General features: G+C 23.7%; 5 protein-coding genes across 5 annotated transcripts; 2 read left to right on the top strand and 3 right to left on the bottom strand.

Moving 5' to 3' along the window:
* Positions 1–920: 920 nt before the first annotated feature.
* On the bottom strand, positions 921–2,655 carry PVVCY_1404900 (dihydrolipoyl dehydrogenase, mitochondrial, putative; the record flags this gene model as incomplete). Its single annotated transcript, XM_008624542.1, has 2 exons — positions 921–2,397; positions 2,582–2,655. The coding sequence occupies 2 exons, from the start codon at positions 2,653–2,655 to the stop codon at positions 921–923; spliced, it is 1,551 nt and encodes a 516-aa protein (XP_008622764.1).
* Positions 2,656–4,152: 1,497 nt separating this feature from the next.
* PVVCY_1404890 (60 kDa chaperonin, putative) lies at positions 4,153–6,724 on the top strand (the record flags this gene model as incomplete). Its single annotated transcript, XM_008624543.1, has 2 exons — positions 4,153–5,169; positions 5,612–6,724. The coding sequence occupies 2 exons, from the start codon at positions 4,153–4,155 to the stop codon at positions 6,722–6,724; spliced, it is 2,130 nt and encodes a 709-aa protein (XP_008622765.1).
* A 951-nt stretch (positions 6,725–7,675) lies between these two features.
* On the top strand, positions 7,676–9,621 carry PVVCY_1404880 (phenylalanine--tRNA ligase, putative; the record flags this gene model as incomplete). Its single annotated transcript, XM_008624544.1, has 2 exons — positions 7,676–9,448; positions 9,532–9,621. 2 exons carry the CDS (start codon positions 7,676–7,678, stop codon positions 9,619–9,621), a joined length of 1,863 nt encoding a protein of 620 aa, XP_008622766.1.
* A 74-nt stretch (positions 9,622–9,695) lies between these two features.
* On the bottom strand, positions 9,696–12,743 carry PVVCY_1404870 (conserved Plasmodium protein, unknown function; the record flags this gene model as incomplete). The annotated part of the gene is made up of 1 exon (XM_008624545.1): positions 9,696–12,743. The coding sequence occupies one exon, from the start codon at positions 12,741–12,743 to the stop codon at positions 9,696–9,698; it is 3,048 nt and encodes a 1,015-aa protein (XP_008622767.1).
* A 1,824-nt stretch (positions 12,744–14,567) lies between these two features.
* On the bottom strand, positions 14,568–19,652 carry PVVCY_1404860 (asparagine-rich protein, putative; the record flags this gene model as incomplete). Its single annotated transcript, XM_008624546.1, has 1 exon — positions 14,568–19,652. One exon carries the CDS (start codon positions 19,650–19,652, stop codon positions 14,568–14,570), a length of 5,085 nt encoding a protein of 1,694 aa, XP_008622768.1.
* Positions 19,653–20,493: the final 841 nt, after the last annotated feature.

Raw genomic sequence — 20,493 nt, 5'->3', positions numbered from 1 at the left:
CGTAGCATAGGAGTATAATATGCTTACAGATTATGAAAGGTTAACTAATCCATAATATTCGAGAAGTGATTTTTATTAAATGTTAATATCTTATCCTTTATTTTATATTTTTTTATTTGTTAGTGATTTTTGTTTTTAATTTTTAATCCAACTCGACATATTCCACTTTTACACAATTCAAAAACAGAATAAATGCATAGCTTGTTTTTAATTCACTTAAATATATATATACTTTAAGGAAAAAACTATCAATATCTTTTAACAACTTTGTAAAAAAAATACGCATGTGTGTGGTGCATATATACAGAAAATGTAACACTTTTTTAATCTGAGTATAGGCCACACTACATTTATTATGCCCACTACACCGTGTTGTAATTTAATTATTTCATTAATTTTTTATTCTACTATATAATATAATTTAGTATTTTCCTCTTCATTAAAATTTATAAACTTTTTTTTTGTGGATAAATATATAAATAGTGCTTAAATTTATTTTTTAAAAAATTACACAGGGTTTATCCGTATGTACATATATGCTACATATTTTTTTTTATTTACACTTTTAAAATATGTAAATTTTCGTAAATGCAGAAAAGACATATATATGTATTATTATAAAAATACTTGGATAAAATTATAAAATTTTGTTATTTTATTTTGAGTAAGATTAATAGGTATATAGAGAAAAAATGCAATTTTTGTGTAAAAAAACAAAAACATACAATAAAAAAAAAGGTGTGAAAAAAGGAATATGTTATAAATATATATTCATTTTATCCTTTGAAAAAAACGGAAAAAAAACTAAACAATATTCTTTTTCATTATTTTTTAACCTTTTTCGTAATTTTATTTATTCCCATACAATGCTTACAACAGTTATCTGCATAGAAGTAATATAGTCTATACATAAAGCTTGTTTACATGTGTATAGCCTTATCAAAGGATTGTAGAGCTACTTCCTTAATTACTTCAGAGAAGGTTGGATGGGGGTAAATAATTTTACTTAAATTTTTTGATGTTCCTTTATGAGAAGCATATATAGAAAGAGGAAGAATTAGTTCACTTGCATTATTTCCAATAATTTGAGAGCCCAAAATTACATTTGTATCCTTTTCAACGATTAATTTGATTAGTCCATCATAATCATCGATAGTTCTTGATCTACTATTTGCAGCAAATGGAAAAGAAACTGCTTTATAATTTAATTTTAATTCTTTACATTTTTCTTCAGTATATCCAACTGATGCAACTTCAGGATGTGTATATATTACACTAGGTATCAAATCATAATTGATATGATTTTTTTTTGTTTTATTATTTTTTAATTCATTGAATATCATATCAGCTACTATATAACCTTCCTCTTCTGCTTTATGTGCAAGCATAGCACCATCAATGGCATCACCAATAGCTTTAATAGTTGGTTGTGATTTGACATTAAAATATTCATCAACTTGTATTTTTTTATTTTTATTTAATTCAATACTTAAGTTTTCTAAATTTATATTTTCTAGGTTCGCCTTTCTTCCAACACAAACTAAAACAATATCTGATTTTACTTTTTTTATTTGATTTGTTTTGTTATCTCGTGCATATAAAATAGCTTCATTATTACTTGTATTTAAATTACCACCAATAATTGATGTATTAAACATAAATTTAATTTTAATTTTTTCTAAAACCTTTTGTAAAACTTTACTTACATCTGGATCGAGAAAACCACATAATCTACTATTATATTCATATACAGTTACATCTGATCCAAACTTGGAAAAAACCGAACCGATTTCTAACCCTATAACTCCACCCCCAATAATTGACATTGTTTTAGGGATCTCTTTAAAGTTTAATATATCATCAGATGTTTGAAGAAGTTTGTGATCATACTCTAATATATCCTTCACATTTTCAACATCATTAATATTATTATCATCTAATTTTTTTAATGGAATTTCAATAGGTTTAGAACCAGTAGCTATAACAATACGTTCAGCTGTATATTTTTTTGGACCTTCATTTTCTGTTTCAACTAAAATTGTATTACCATCAACAATACTACCTCGACCAATTATATGTTTGACATTATTTTTTTTATATAAAAATGATATACCATCTGCTAAACTTCCCATACATTTATTTTTATGTTTATGTAATTGCTCAATGTCTAATTTTACATTATCAACTAATATACCACATTCTTTAAATTTATTTTTAGATTCATAATAATTATGAGCAATATGTAATAATGACTTTGAAGGAATACAACCTCTATTTAAGCATGTACCTCCTAGCTTTTTATCTTCATTTACATTTAGTACTTTAAGTTTGTTCTGTCCACAGCGGATACTACATACATACCCCCCTGGTCCTCCTCCAATTACTATCACATCATAACTGCAAAAAGGGAAAAAAATAAAATGTGATAAATATTTTCATTTCTATAATCATTTTGAAGAAAGTACAGCAAATTGGCATTCCCCTTGAATGGCATAAAATTTTAGATTGTATAAACCGATGTATGTAATTATATATACACATTTTTGTATGCACATAATCAAATTAAATTTCTTTAATTTACTCCTTATTAGTTGAGAAATTCCTGCGCAACGGATAAAAAAAAACCTTATTTGTTTTGCTAAAAAACCCATTCATCCTGAAAAATTTGAACGATTGAAATTATAAGGTGTGGAAAAGGAAAAATATACATATGTGTACATTTTTTACAGCATACTAAAGAGGTTAAGCAGTATATGCATGTATATATATATGTGTGTGAGTATGAGGTGTAAAAATGTTTTAAATCCTCATAGTTATAATTATACCTGTTTTACATTCTACTTTTGGACGCAAGAATATAAATATTACTTTATTTATTAGTTTGAAGTTTTTAAAAAATATGCCTTATATTTCTTGCATTTAAGAGGTTTATGATTTATATATACAATTTCTTATAAGCCCCATTTAAAGTTATATGTATGCAATATTTTTAAAATGAACAAATAGGAAATTATGTGAAAAAAAAATAAAATGTATATTTAGCATAATATGTGTTTCAATTGTAGGATATATTTCAGAGGAAAATATTTAAAAAAATGAAAAAAGAAAAGTAAAAAATGGAAATAAAGTAAAAAACAGAAAATTCAGAAATAATTTGAAAATGTATTTTATATATACATTTTACAGAATGGCCATATAAGGTACATAACTTTATGTGCATTAATTTAACTCGTAAAAAAAAGTAACAAAAAAATGTGACAAAAAATGTGACAAAAAAACAGCATATATAAGTATATACCTATAAATACAATGTAGTCAGACTTTTTTGTTTAACACCCTACTGATATATTTTATATACATAATATACCACATTAATCTATTAAATGTATTTTTCTAATTTTGTATCGAAAAAATATGATGATGTATATATAGTATATAAAAATGCAGGTACTATGACGGCGCCCCAAAAATATTATTTATAGCTACCTACTGAGAAATATGCCTTACTTTCCATATGGAAGTAGAAAAAAAAATTAAAACAATAAAACATAGTTCATATATGCCATTAAAATAGGTGGAATTATTTTACAATTTTCATCATTTTTATATATAATTTAAATTAAATTTAAAAAAAAAAAAAAAAAAGGAGAGATTTATAATATATGTATCTTGCCACAAAATAATGAAAATATCTACCTTTTTTAGCAAGTAATATTTGAATTTGTTATTTATAAATATAAAAGTTAGTTTGTTATATATATAATTTCATGTATGATACATAGATTATGCATATTGACTTTAAGCTCATAATACTTTCTCAAAGAAAGTAATCCTATTATATGGGGGAACATTTAAAAAATGCTCACAAGCAATGTATATTTATTTATATAAGTTACATGTTTATGCATTAATAAAATTGTAGCATATATGAATGTGTATGTTTTAACGTTTGTGTAGCCTTTTCCCATATATATATATTTTTTTTGTGTCCTCCTAAACTTATGTGGTATACCACTATAGTATAAAATTACTGTGGCAACTTGAAAGCAGGCAACAGAAAAATTGAAAGTGAAAACTTATAATAAAAAAAGCACGAGATTTTCCTTTCACAGTTTTTTTGAATAAGTAGTAGTAATAGTAAAGGGAAGCAAAATGAAAACAGCCAAAGGCATATTCGCTTTTTTGATATTTTTTATGCTGCTCCTAAAAGATGGTAATTGTATGAAGAAAAGAAGAAATTTTCCAAAAAAAAATATAAAATGTTTAAATAAAAGACTAAACTATATAAATAGTAAAATAATAAGTAGGAGGAAAGAAAATTATGTTAAAATGAACATGACAGAAAATAAAATAAAAGGAAAAGATATTATATATGGAAATGAATGTCGTAATGAATTATTAAAAGGTATATTAACAGTATCAGATGTTGTAAAACTGACATTAGGTCCAAGAGGACGAAATGTTTTATTAGAAAAGGATTATGGAAGTCCATTAATAATTAATGATGGTGTAACTATAGCAAAAAATATTTCATTAAAAGATAGAAAAAAAAATAATGGAGTAAAATTAATGCAAGAAAGTACAAACATATCAAATGATAAAGCAGGAGATGGTACTAGTTCAACTGCTTTAATGACAGCAACTATAACAAAAAAAGGTATTGAACAAGTAAATAATAATCATAATCCTATACCAATACAAAGAGGTATACAATTGGCATCTAAAATGATTATGGAAAAAATTAAATCTCTTTCTACACCCATAAAAACATATAAAGATATATTAAATATAGCAACTATTGCAAGTAATAATGATGTACATATGGGTCAAATTATTGCAAATGCATATGATAAATTAGGAAAAAATGCTGCTATTATATTAGATGATAATGCTGATATTAATGATAAGTTAGAATTTACTGAAGGTTATAATTTTGATAGAGGTATAATTAACCCATATCTTTTATATAACGAAAATAAGGATTATATTGAATATAGTAATGTTTCAACTTTAATTACTGATCAAAATATTGATAATATACAATCGATTTTACCAATATTAGAAATTTTTGCAAAAAATAAACAACCTTTATGTATTATTGCTGATGATTTCAGTAACGAAGTTTTACAAACTTTAATCATAAACAAGCTAAAGGGTGCCATCAAAGTGGTAAGTACATATTTGACTAATAAAAACAATATGCGGTTTCTCTAAAATAAAATATAAGGCATATACAATTTTGGCTATTCCCTAATTTTTCTTTATTCTTATTAAAGCATCAAATAAGTGTATATTTATTTCATGCTAATAAAACAGGGATATAAAAAAGCTAAGAATTATAAGAAGTAGAATAATTTATAATGATATAATTATTTTCTTCGGTACATTCTTCGCACACCTCATTTTTATGAGATAAAATAAAGTTGAAATAGTAGCGAAATTGTAGCGAAATAGCTATTATACTGATAGTAATTATTGCCAATGAGTTGATGGAAAACTTTCATCAACTTGGTCATGCCTTTTCAATATACTCCTGCCACCGCTACATATGTGCATGTGTTTTTATTTTTCACCCCTGTTCATTTCTTTTTTTTTATTTCTCTTTATACAGGTTCCAATAAGAGCCCCCTCATTTGGTGATAGAAGAAAAGATTACCTAAAAGATTTATGTATTGTCACAAACAGTAAATACATAAGTGCAGATGTCGGATTGGACTTGAACAACTTGCATAACAACATGAGTAGCTTTGACAACAACTATTTATCATTATTAGGAAATGCAAATACTTTAATAGTAAAAAAGGATAGAACGAGTTTAATTACAAAAGAAGAATATAAGGATAAAATAGATGAAAGAATTAATGTTTTAAAAAAAGAATTTGAAGAAACAACTTCGAAATATGATAAAGAAAAATTAAATGAACGTATAGCAGCATTATCAGGAGGTATAGCAAAAATATTAATTGGTGGTAATACAGAAACCGAGCAAAAAGAAAGGAAATTTAAATATGAAGATGCAACTAATGCTGTAAAAAGTGCTATCGATATAGGTTATGTCCCAGGTGGTGGTGTTACTTATTTAGAAATAATAAAATCGAACTTTATAAATGAGATACATAAAAAAATAGAAGAACAGTTTCAGAATCTCGGAAGTCAAGAAGACAAAAAATATCTTGATTTAGTAGGAAATTTAGAATCAGAAATAGAACTACAAAAAATGGGAGCTAACATAGTTGTTAGTAGTCTAGATGTCATTACAAAACAAATTGCAGATAATGCTGGAGTAAATGGAGAAAATGTTGTTAAAATTATTTTAAATTCAAAAGATAAATATGGATTTGGTTATGATGTCAATACAAATAAATTTGTTAATATGGTAGATAATGGAATTATTGATAGTACTAATGTTATTTTAAGTGTTATTAAAAACAGTTGCAGTATTGCTAGTATGGTATTAACTACTGAATGCATGATGGTAGATAGTGAAAAGAAAGATAAAGGAGTGTTAGATCCATCTATAGACTCTAGGCATTATCTTTCTAGACATAGAAGAAGAGATTATAGAAGCAAACTTGATGATATGGATGATGAGGATGATCTTGACGATGAAGATGATGATGATGATGAAGAAGATGAAGATGACGAAGATGATGAAGAAGATGAAGATGATGAAGATGATGAAGACGAAATGGATGATGATGATGGATATAATTACGATGAATAAATGTTAACGAAATGGCATATAATAAATATATTATAACAATGTATATACTTGAAAAAAACATAACTATACACACATTTATATATGTATATATATAATGCAAAATGGCAACAAAACAAAAAATACAAAAATTTGTTACAATAATAATTTACTTTTATTTTTAGCATACACAACTTTATTATAAATGAATTAAATTCATTTTTTTTTTTTTGAAATAATTAATTTTATGGAACATGCATATATGTTCCTTTTATTTCTGTGGCTGTATATTTATTGGCTTTATATCATCATATTTTTTTTATTTATTCATTAATTTATCTTTTTTATAAGTTCCATGATCTTATAAATTTTTAAATATTCAGGAGAAAAATATATGTATATTTTCAATGGTATTTTTTTTTAACATTTTTAAACAACTTTTTGCATATATTTTCTAATTAACAAGAACAATGATAAATATTTTTAAAAATTAAATAAAAAGATAAATTCTTTATTAAATAATCTTAAAAAATATTGTGTAATATAATTAGTAACATCATTTCAGTTCACTTAAATGTATTGCATATATTTACGAATTTATATATATTATGTGCATCTCCATTGTTTCTTATTTTCCACCCATATTGATATTATTAAACTGCCGTTATAAGCTAAAGGAACGGTAGTTCTAATAACATAGTAGGTAATAGCGAAATTGTGTAACAATATAAAAAAAATGAAAAATTAGCTCTTCAAATTTTATGAACAAACAAGGTTAAATTGCGTAAAAAAAAAAAATATTTTTTTTTTTCATAAAAAATGTAAAAATATTCTGACTGTTAAGGTTTTTATGAAGATATATATATGATTTTCAGCTAATCCTAGTTTATATATATTTTGTAAAGGATTGTACTATAAAATTAAGATTATAATAATGGGTTTGTTTTAGTTTTTTTTGTTTCATTCAATTTAGAAATGCTTTTATTTTATGTTTCCATTGTAATACTAGCATTTTTTCAAAAACATATTATCACATATAGAAAGAAACCTCAATTTATTAATAACATAATTATATCAAAACTTAATAAAGATTATAATATTAAAGATGATATAGTCAATTATGGAAGATTTAAATATGTTTATAACATAAAAAATCACCCTATACACAATGTTACAGATCAAATACTGAAATTTTTAAAAACAAAGGACAATTTTTATGCAATTTATAACAAATGCCCCCTCTATAGTAGTAACACATGTTTTAATGACATATTGATTAAAAAAACAAATGAAACAACGTCCTTAAAAAGCAATTTTTACTTTTCCGATTCATATTTATACATTCCTCAAGCTACATCATTATTTCCACACATTCACCAATTAATAAATAATTACCAAAAATATTCAAAAGAGAGTGAAGCAAAATTAAATGAAGATAAAAACAATGATCATGATAAAACTTTAAACTCGAAAAAACAATATGGGGGCATATATCAGAACGAACTGAATAATGGAGATAATTATATTAATGATGAAACAGGAAAAGTTGGGAGAAGGAAAGGAAAAAAAATAACTGATCAATATAATAACTTAATTTGTGATAATAGTTTTAATAATATTGTAACAAATATTTGTAAAAATAATGAATGTAACGAAACACAAGGTATTAAACCTAATGTTTTTGGAAGCTCATGTTCTTGTACTAATATAAACAATTTTAACGGTTTTGAAAATAACTATGCAATTATTTCAAATGTATTTAGAAAAGATAACATAGACAAATTACACTTTTCATTTTTTAATCAAATGGATATTTATATGAAAATAAAAAATGAAACAATTAGTAAGGAAAAAGAAATGATATATTTTTTATGTGAGCTGTTATCATATATTTTTGGTAAAAACAGCACGTGGAGGATTAAAGTAGATTCTTTTGATTTTACAGACAAATCATTACAGGCAGAAGTCTTTTATAATAATAAATGGGTAGAAATTTTGGGATGTGGAATATTAAAGGAAAAAATACTTTTAAAAAAAAATAAAAAATATGATATGCATGATTATTTAGCTGTAGGATTAGGGCTAGATAGAATTGCCATGATTAAATATGGCATAACTAGAATTAGAGATCTATATTTATACACATCAAATACCCATCAAAATTATATAAGTAACTCAAATGAGCAAAATTATTGCACAGAAAACAAACAAATAAATATGCATGATGAGGTTAGAAAAAAAAATGATTTAATAAACAACATGAACAGTTGTGATAATCGTTACAGTAGCCATAGTGGAAAAGAAATTCATATTCAAAATGTCGAAAAAAATGGTATAGATAAATTAAAAAGTATTTCAAACACGAATGAAAAAAAAACGTGTAAATTGTTTAAAGATAAAGAAAATAATATTTTATTGAATTGCCCTCAAAGGGAAGGTTTTGAATTAAAAAATAAGTTGGAAATTCTTTTTAAAACAAATAAAATGATAGATAAAAAAAAAACAAATGATGAATTTTTGTATTTTATAAATTTATATAATATAAAAGATGAAGAATATGATCTGTCATTTTATGCGAATTGTGAATGGGATAATCAACTATTTATAAAAACAGTTTTGGATCTTAAAAATATCCAAAATTTTGATTTTTTAAAAAATATTATTCTTCTTGATGTATTTTTTAATGAAATTAACAACAAAACAAGTTACACTTATAAATTTGTTTATTCCCCAACTTCGGATGTAAAGGTATTTACACCTATATATGTATAGTACATATATTTTTTTTTTAAATTATCCTTACACATTATTTCTCTTTTTTTTTTTTTTAGGACCAAAATATTTTTAAAGATTATGTAAAGAAATTGCACAATCAAATAAAGGAAAAAATTGCATCTATGTACGACATAAGTATTAGATAAATCTAGTAATGGTGTGATATACAGCAATTTATAAATTTTCCAATATTTTTATGTTTATTTTTCAATAATATTTTCTAATCCTTTGGTTCTTTCCTAACAAGAGGATACTTCAAAAAATTCCACAAAAAAAGAAACTGCTCAAGACCTCCAAAAACAAGATATATTTTTTGTTTTATAGAATTATAAAAAAATTTCATGGATATAATACTTCCAATTTTATTTATATGATCAAAAATATAAAAATTAAAAAATTGAGCAATTAATTCACCTTCAATTTGCGAATTTTGTTCTAATATAATGTCATTTTCTTTGGATATTATTTCATTATGTTTATTATTAATATTGTTTTCGTGTGTGTTGTTATTTATATAAACATTCTTCATATCTATTTTGTATATAGAAATTGTCTTTTTTTTTGAAAAAATGGCAACATAAATATAGTCGCCTATATTATAAAAATCGAACAAAATAATTTTAAAACTATTTGTTAATTTTAATTTGATAAAATATAATTCTCTATTTTCTAATATATCTTTATTATTATCACAATTTGTATCATTTTGAGTATTGGTCATTTTATTGGATTCTATGGAGGATTTATTAATTATTACATGTACATAAGAAAAATAGACATTGCTATTTGAATGTATAAATATAATATTATTCCTTATATACATTTTATTAATTTTTTCATTTATTTTTATTATATAACTTGTAAAAATAAAATTTTCATCAAATATAAGTAAATTTTTATCATATAAAATAAAAACATAGCACATATTATTTAGTATAGTTGAGGCTATATATTTTTTTCTTTCTTTAAAAGCGAATAAGTTGTTTAACAAATTATTATTTAATTGTTTTATTTGTTTGTTTAGTATGTTATACAAATATAATGAATTATCAGTTAATACAACAATATGATTATCACAATTGTCATAATTATTAATTTCGGAATAGTTTTTTTTTTTTCGTTTCTTTTTTGATCCTTGTGTTGTTTCTTCAAAGTTTTGTATAGGGTCTGTTATTAAATTATTGCAAAGTTTATGTACAGTAGTATCATCATGATGTGATAAATAAGGGCTAAGGGATTCTTCATCATTTTCAAGTTTGTTATTTTTATCAAAACTTAAGTTATTGGATAATTTATTATTTTCTATTATCAGTGGTAATGATAAAGGATGTCTTTTCTTTTGAAACCAACATATAGATAAAACATTTTTATTTTCATTTATAGAGGGAATAGATATTTTTTTTTTTTTTTTATCATCATTATGAAAAAAGAAAAATCCAAATTGTGACTTTTTGTTAATAAATGATATAATAGACAAAAAAGGATGATTAACTAGATATATACAAATATTTATATTTTCATAATAAATATTTTTTATAAATATATCTTCATAATTTGTTGTTTGTAAGTTATATATATTTTCATTTCCTAGAGAGAAAAATATATTATTATTAAAACATAAAATATTATATATCCAAGCACTTATAGTAAACTTTTTATAAATGATTTTATTATTATCTGTATCATATAAAAAATAAAACTTTTCAGAGTCATATGCATATATATATTCTTTATTATCTAGTATAAATTGAAATAAATAAAAAATCCGTTTGCAAAAAATGTTTAATGATTTCATAACCTTTTTTTCTTTTAAATTATATATATATATTATTCCTATATCACTTGATATATATAAATTATTTTTTGAATCAAAAGATATACAAATATGATATTTTAATTCTTTCTCTTCTTTATTTGTCCCTATTTTGTTTTTTTTGTCCTTTTCTGTTTTGAGAATATTTAATGAGGTGTCGTCTTCCAATTTATTAATTTCCACATTGTCTACATCAAGACTGTTGTTATTTTTGACTGACTTTATGTCACCAGGGTTTATGCTCACATTGTCTAATTCCTCTTTCTTATTGGCATTAAAAATTTTGACATATTTTTTTGTAGAAAAGGATATATAATTTTCAAAATCTTCATTAAATTTTGAGCTAAATGAATAAATTTTATCTTCCTTTATTAAATCAATAATAAAATATATTTCATAAATATAAAAATTAAGTATATAAATACAATCTTTATATCCAATAAAAATATAGTAATTATTTTTGATCAAATTAAATAGGTCATATTTATTTTTTACATTGAAATATTCTTTTACATTTGTTTCAATAAAATTAATATCCACAATTTCTTTTCTTATATTTTTTTTTAATTTAATTTTTTTCTCAGGTAAAAAAAAATAAATATTTCCTTCATTATCACCATATATTAAAACATAAAAAAGTTTTTTTAAAAGATTTAGTCCATTATTATAGTCACAATTTTTGTGTGTTAAATGGTGTGCACATTTTTCCTGTGCCAATTCAAAGCAATATTTATTTTTCATAGCTAATTTATTGTCTACACAATTTAAGTCAATTGTTTTAATGTCGTTTTCGTATATATCATTTGCCATTTTGTTATATAAACTATTTTTTTTATTTATATATATATAATTAAAATTAAAACAGTTAATCTTTTTATTTTCTTGTATTTTTAAAATAGAGTATTTTTTGTCCATATTAAATAAATGTATTTCATTTTTTTCATTGTATAAATATAATAGGTATGTCATGTTTTCATTTTCCTCACACTGTTCTATCTCATTGTTTTTGTTTTTCCTTTCTATGCCTTCTTCATGTTTACATTTTTCATCAGCTTTTGATTTTCTTCCCTCATTTAGTAAAGAAGATATTGAAAAAAAACGTGTGTAGGCATTTACCAATTTGAGTATGTAACTTATATTAATATAAAACAAGCATGATAAAACTTTTTCATCATTAAACATACTTACTTTTATTATTTCATTTTTTAATATTTTCTTTATAATTACACTATGTTTATGTATTGAGCATATTATATAATCTTCTACATTATAACTATTTTCATTATATTTGATTAAAGGCATAGGTGGACAAAATTTTCCATTATACCAGAATAAAGATGGAAAAAATAAAATGTTCTTTAAATCATTTTTTTCTTTTTTTTCTTTTTTAAATATTTCATTTTTAAGTAAATTTAAATCATACTTTTTCAAATTTTCATATTTACTATTGATCATTTTGCTAATTATTATATTTACTGGGTAACACTTTTTTTTTTTGCTTTTTTTATAAATTTCTTCTCTCTATGCAACTTCAGAAAAGTTGGAATATCATTTTTGTAATATCATATAATTTAGCCATCACCCTATATATAGTACATAGCCAAAATAAATTGTAAAATATTCATTATATATCAATAAAAATATAATTTTTTTTCCTTTTTAAAAAATGTATATATACTTTTTAAAGAGAAAAAAATTACTCCGACATTTCCTTTGCAATATTATATATAGGTACCAATTTTGCAGAAAATCAAGTGGAAAAATGGAAAAAAAAATTGTATTTTTTTTAGAATATTGATGGAATTCATTAATTATGTAGAGAAATAACATCACTATATCTAACGAATTTTATTGCGCATTCATAGATATGCTCACCTCACGAACTGAGCAAGCATGTATTATCAAATTATGCCACCTTTTCTTATACAATCTTAGATTTGCATATATTTAGTTACATTTCAAAATTTTCCAAACCCATTGAAGTGGGACCTTTTTCGAAGTTTCAAAAAAATAAATTTTCAAATATTTTAATTAATTCGTTTTATAAATATATATGTATATATTCCTTTTAAAAAGTTCTCGTGCTTTGCTTTAAAAACTTCATAAAAAAAATAATAATATAATAAAAATAAAACAGATTTTCACATATTAGTTCGATTAAAAATGAATAAAAATAACATATAGCTGTTTATAATTGTGTATAAAAAAAAATCGACGAACTGAACATATAACACATAATAAAAATCAGTTGCATAGACATACGATATATGATAATAAATATATAATAATAATATTAATAATAATATTAATTAAAAAAGGTAATAATATAATTTTTATGCCCGTTGCATCCTTTCTACAGATTTGCGTACATTGAAAATAATATGCACGTAAATATTATATTTATGTTAATTAAATTAAAACATTCAAATAATGTAAATTATTTGGATTTCAAAATAAGTGGTCGAAAACTATATCTTGAGAAAACAAGGATAAAAAAAAATATAAACGATAAAATAATTAATACTTAAATACAATAACAGATAGCCAAAAATGGCAACTAATATATGACAACTTAAATAATAAATAAAATAAATGCGCATATTGTATATCAATAAATTAATGTGTCTATATATATGCCATTCAAATCGTACACGAAAAATTAAAAATGCATAATATGCATATTTATGTTATCATATCTTCTGAATTTTTTTTTTGGAAAAAAAAAAAAAAGGATGGCTTTTATTTTAATTTTGGATAGTACAATTTTATTAATAAACTCAAAAGAGGCGAATATATATATGGATACGCGGATAACTGCACATTTCGAAGATTTCGAATGTTACGAAGGTTGGAATGGACAGACGGTATGTGTGTGTGTGTGTGAATTATAGACAGAAAGGAAAAGTGGGAGTTGTAATTTATTTTTAAAAAAATTATTATATATAATTTTTTAAAATATTTGATAATTTTCTATTCACATTGAGTGAAGAGATATATATATATTTAAAAAAAAAACTGGTATTATCAGTAGGTGTCATGCTATAATCGGGTTTGATTTGTCACCTCCTCTTTTAATTTAATTTTGAATTATTTTGTATAACATATCTCAAAAGAATAATATTGATGAAAGGTCAGTCAATTCCATATACACTTTAAAAATTATGATAACTCTATATAATAACTGGCTATAGGAATTATCATTATTATTATAGTTTGTAATAATAGTACTACTATATCAACTACATGTGGGGTGTATTATCATTTTTCCTAGTAATATGCTTAATAATAAGCTTCGTTCATGTTATTGATTTTTGAATTTCCGTGAGTGTTATTCTCGACGCAATCAACAGAACTAAAGTTATCATTTAAAGAAGCTTCACTAACTAGACTTAAATGACTGTTGTTATTATTATTACTACCTCCATTGTTATTTGTATTATTATTATCTCCTCCAATATTATTGTTGCTAATTAATTTATTATTTTGATTCATATGGATATTACCAGTACTAGCAGATTGCATCATAGAATTATAATAATTAAAAAAATTATTTTTATTATTATCATATAAATTTGATTTGTCATCTGAAAAATAATTATTGAATCCATCAGGCATGACTACACATGAGTCATCAATGTTTACTCCATCACATACATTTGCTAAATTATTATTTATATTAGCACTTGGGTATGAAAAATCATTTTCATTAAAATTTATATCATTCGATTTATCTCCTACATCATTGATAATACTGCTAAAGTCGTTTAAACTTTTAAAATCTTTTATGCTTCCAAAATCTTTCATATTATTAAATGATAAATTTTCATACATACTATAATCTCTTCCTTTCATAGTAGTACTACTAGTACAATTTCCAGCCCTATTTTCTAACAATCCATCACTCAAACAATTGCTCAATGGTATATATCTTTTTACACTTCCTTGTTTTGGATGTAAATGGCTATTAGAATTTCTAGTAAGAATATCATTAGTTATACTATGATGGGTTTTTTCTTCATAGTCCATATCTATATCATTTATAAAATCGATATTAATTAAATTTTTAAAGTCCTCTTTTATATCTTCATTATTATTGTTATTATTATTTATATGATTATTTTGCATATATTTTTTGTTTAATAGGTTTGAGCTAAAAGCGGGATTGCAAAAACTAGTATTATTATGCGACTTTACATTACCTAATCTATGCATACAGCTATTTATCATTCGATCCATATTGCTACTACTGCTACTTCTACTTCCATTGTTATTATTATTTAGTGTTCCATTAATTATAGAAGCATTCGAATTGGTATTATTATTACCAACCTTATTGTTATCCATATTATTATTGCTATTATTATTTGTATCAATATTATTCATTGTATTATCATTATATGTATTACTACCCATGTAGCAGTTTTTAAATTTTTTAAGATGGTTTTTTTCTTTTTCAAAATTTTGATCCATAATAGTATTAAAATGAGTTAAGTTTCCTGCTTCATTTTGTAAATCTCTATTAGAATAATTATTGCCGTTTCTCGAATTTTCATTTAATATTCTATTATTTAGGGCTATTGATATGTTATTATTATTATTATTGTTAGTATATGAAAATATATGATCATTTAAACCGTTGATGTTTCCATTAGTATTATTAGAGTAAGAAGCATAATGTGTTTGTTTTTTTAGATTAAAACTTTGGTTGTTATTCATTATATCTTTATTAATTGAATGGCCAGTGTTTGTGTTTACAAATGTAGATGCTGATAAAAGTGAAGCTCCACCTGTGTCTGTTTCTGTTCCCATACCATTTCTATTCATATTTTTATTTTTTAAAACATACATATTCCTTGATGGATTTCTAGTTGTAAACATGGTTGCACTATGATTAATATTATAATTTAATTTTCCATTTTCATTTTTTCCATTTATGCATATATTGCCATTACCAATATTATTATTGTTATGTGCACTATTTCTATCATCATCATTATTAGTATTAATAAAATTGTCGTTATTTAAATTATTAGGCATTAGGTTATTACCATTAAACATGTTACCTCTGTTCATGTGGTTATACATTTTATTTTCGAAATAATATTTTCCATTTTCTTTCATATTGTGCATTCCTATTCTACTACTACTTACAGTGTTACTAATATTTTGGCTAGTATTATTTCTATTTCCTATCATTCCATTAGGTATCATAACAGTAGTAGCTCCAATATTATTTCTACTATTATTAACGGAGTATAATCGAGAAGTTTGCATAATATTTGTACCATCACCTGAACAGTTAGCCATATTGTTGTTGCAAGGAACATTAACAGAATTGTCAGCATCATCAGCATTATTATTATCATGAGCAAATATTATATTATTATCCATATCATCAAATGTACTATTATTGGACATCATACTATTGTTTACATATTCTGAATTTATATTGTTAAATCCTTTTAATTTAGGGAAATATTTCTTTCCAGCATTATACTTTTTAATATTATTATTGTTTCCCATATTGTTTATCACGGAATTGTTATTCTTTACATTACCACCTTGCATAAAAGAATGCATTGTAGATGTGCTATTATTGTCACAACGACTATTACCAGTAGAACCTACTGTCCCCATAATATTTTTGCTATATGAATCATATTGAAAATTAATTTTTTCTAATTTTTCCGTTGAATTATCTTGACACAAATTATAATTTTCCTTAAACAAGAACAAATCATGATTATTTTTGTTGATTTTTTTAATTTTTTTAAAATCAGTTGTAGAAGATCTAGGTACTGCTCTTTCGATTCGAAGGTCTCGAACTGATATGCTACTTCTTAATGGGATGTTAAAAAAGTTAAACATATCTTCTTTCCATTTATCTGGGGTATTTTTATAAGCTTTTAAAAATTTATTCATACATGCTAATGTTTTAAATTTTATTTTTATATGTGACCCCTTTGGTGGATGGAAATAAATATTATCGATTTCTTCATATCCCATTAATTTCAAAATATAAAGCATCTGTTCTTTGGCTTCAATATATTCAGCTAGCTTATTTCTTTCAGCAGAATTTTTAGGTAATTCTAATGGGTATTGGCATCTAGCACTTTTAGGAACCCAAGAAATATATACCATCATATCACTAAAATAATCATTATCTGATACACTATTGCAATTGTTATTATTAATACTTGTGTTGTTATTCATAACTCCATTAACAATACCTCCTAAAATACTATTACTGCATATATTGTTGCTATTTCCTAAGTTTGTACTAGCATTTGTACTCATATTACTATTTGAATTATTATTTCCATTGTTGCTACTAGTATTACTACCATTCAAACAATTGCTATTATTTATTATACTATTAGTAGTTCCATTATTACTACCCATATTACTGGAGTTAAGTGTTGTGTCGTTGCTATTGCTACTAATGAGAAGATTATTTGTTGTAGTATTCGTGTTTAAGTGATTTCTATCATATGATATACTTTTAGATGTGCCTTTATCATTAGACAGGATATGATTATTCTTCGAGCTATTACTATCATTACTCATTATTTTTTTTTTAACATTTTTTTCCCTTAATTTTTTTTCAACGAAAGAGGACGAAGCATTTGTTGTACATGTTGATAATAAAACTTGTGCATCATTATTTTCTTTACGGAAATAATTTTGTGTTTTTTTATTGAAATTTAATTTATTACTTCCATTTCTTAAAGAACTAAATGGTGTTTTATTTTCTAAATTTGAATGCTCATCTTCAAATTCTTGTCTCTCATCAAACTCATCATCATCCATTTGATCAACTTCATTAATACCTTCTGAAACTTTTTGAATATTTCTACTAATACTCATCAAATAGCTTTTATTGCTGTTACTATTTGTATTACTATTACAGCCAACCATAGACATATTATTGTTTATACCATTTTGAAGAACTGATGATAATTCATTTTCCACAGCATCATGGACGATATTATTATTTGTGCCATTCATGTTGTTCTTAATTCCGTTGCCAATTATATTTTTAGCATTCCTATCAACATTGTTATTTATTTTGTTGTCCCTATTTGTACTATTAGAAACATTTACAGTTATTATAATTCTTGTAAAATTGTTCATATTGGCAAGTCTTTTTATTACTCTATTTGTTTCTTCAACATTATCAACTGTTGGTGCATAGACAATTTTATATAGATCGTCTAAAACATATATTGTTTGGTTTCTACAAAGGATTATAAATGCAGCACCTAAATTTCGATTCCTCATTACCCTTTCCTCAAGATCATTATAATATTGTTCTAATGATTCTTCATCCATTCCTTTTAATATTTTTTCAAAGTTGTCAAAAAATGAGTTTTTAATTTCATTTCGTGTTGAATCATTCAAATTTAACAAAATATTATTTTTCTTCTTTTTGAAATTTTTTAAAAAGTGAAATGTTAGTTCGTTATTTTCTTTTAATTTTTCAATTTCTTCCTTTACAAATTTTTTAAGATTATTACCTCCAATATTAATATAATCTGTTAAATCAATTAAATATTTATATAATTCAGTATACAACAAATATATCTCATTATTTTTATCATCATAAAGTCCATCAGTCATTCTTATTTCCTTTATTAGTTCTTCTATTTTTTCTCTACATTGTGATTGTCCAAGTTTCATTACACTATCATTATTGGCATTATCAATGGCATTACCTCCGTTCTTTTTATTACAATTATTATCAGCAATATCCTCAGTTTTCTTTAATTCTCTAGCATTACCATTTTTAGTTAGTTCGCCATTTTTTGCTGCATGTTTTTGAGGAGACCCTTTTGAACAGCTTGCATCGCTTTTAGAACTTACATCACCCTTTTTAGATGCATCAGCTTTTTGTGCTGGTTCACCTTTTTTAGATGCACCACCCTTTTTGCCTGATTCAGCCTTTTTAGATGCACCACCTTTTTGAGCTTGTTCACCCTTTTTATTTGTGCCGCCTTTTTGAGCTTGTTCACCTTTTTTAGTTGCATCATTTTTTTTTGCATTTGCCTTTTCTGGCTGACCAGCATTTAAATTTTCTTTTTTCAATTCATTTTCTTTTAAGGTAATATTATCATTCCCTTCTGTGTCGCAATTACCATTCATACCAGCTTCTTCGGATGGAGATTTGGATTTGGGTTTTTTATAATTATTTAAACGGCCTAGCAAATTAAATAAATATCCCCCACCATTTCCACCTACTAAGTTATCATTATCTAAACAATCATCATTGTTACACTCCCTCTTTTCATTTTGATCAACTATAGTTCCTCTCTTTGTTATTTGATCATCAACCTTCATATTAATTTCTGAATTAGTACCTTCCATTTTTTTTTTTTTTTTATTAAATATTAAATAGGAATGAAAAACACAAAATGTGTCAACAAACTATAAAAAAAAAAACGTAAAATAGAAAAGAAAAGAAAGTGGTATAATAAATTCACAACCTATTAATAAAGTAATATTCCTATATGGAACAAAAAAAAATAATAATGTAGTAAAATAGTGTTACTACGTGTGTAATATACATATACGTGGATAAGACACGTTAATATACATGCACAGGTTGTATATGCAGGACAATATATATATATAAATATATATATGCTTATGTAAATAATTTCTAAATTTCTAATTTAAACCACATAGATTAAATAACAATAAAAAATAATAGGTTTTATAATTTATAGTAGTAATATATATATGTGATTATTTATTTTTTTATATTTATATAAATTCTCTATTAAAAAAAATAGTTACATATTACAAAATATTTGTATATAAAACAAGTATATATGGACAAAATATTTGGTTATATATTAAAAAATAAATAGTGTATGCTAAATATATAATAAATGCGTAGATCACCGAGAAATAAAATAAAATAACTACGAGGCACGGTAATTATTATAATTAATAATTATATGGAGGTTATATATAAGTAGTGTTATATACACAAATATTTTTATCAACAGGGTTTTATATTTTACAGTTTTTTAACCAATGTTGTCTTTTATATATATATATATATATATGTGTGTGTATATAATCACAGGTATGAAAAGAAAAAAACAAGCGTATCCTTTATAAGTATAATTTTGAATTCTATACTTTTTCTTTAACAATAAAAAGAATACAAATAATATATATTGTATGTATATAATATATA

This window comes from Plasmodium vinckei, assembly GCF_900681995.1.
Source record: "Plasmodium vinckei vinckei genome assembly, chromosome: PVVCY_14".
NCBI classification, from domain to species: domain Eukaryota; phylum Apicomplexa; class Aconoidasida; order Haemosporida; family Plasmodiidae; genus Plasmodium; species Plasmodium vinckei.
The sequence above is the reverse complement of the archived record's forward strand: the minus strand, read 5'-3'. Positions and strand labels throughout refer to the sequence as shown.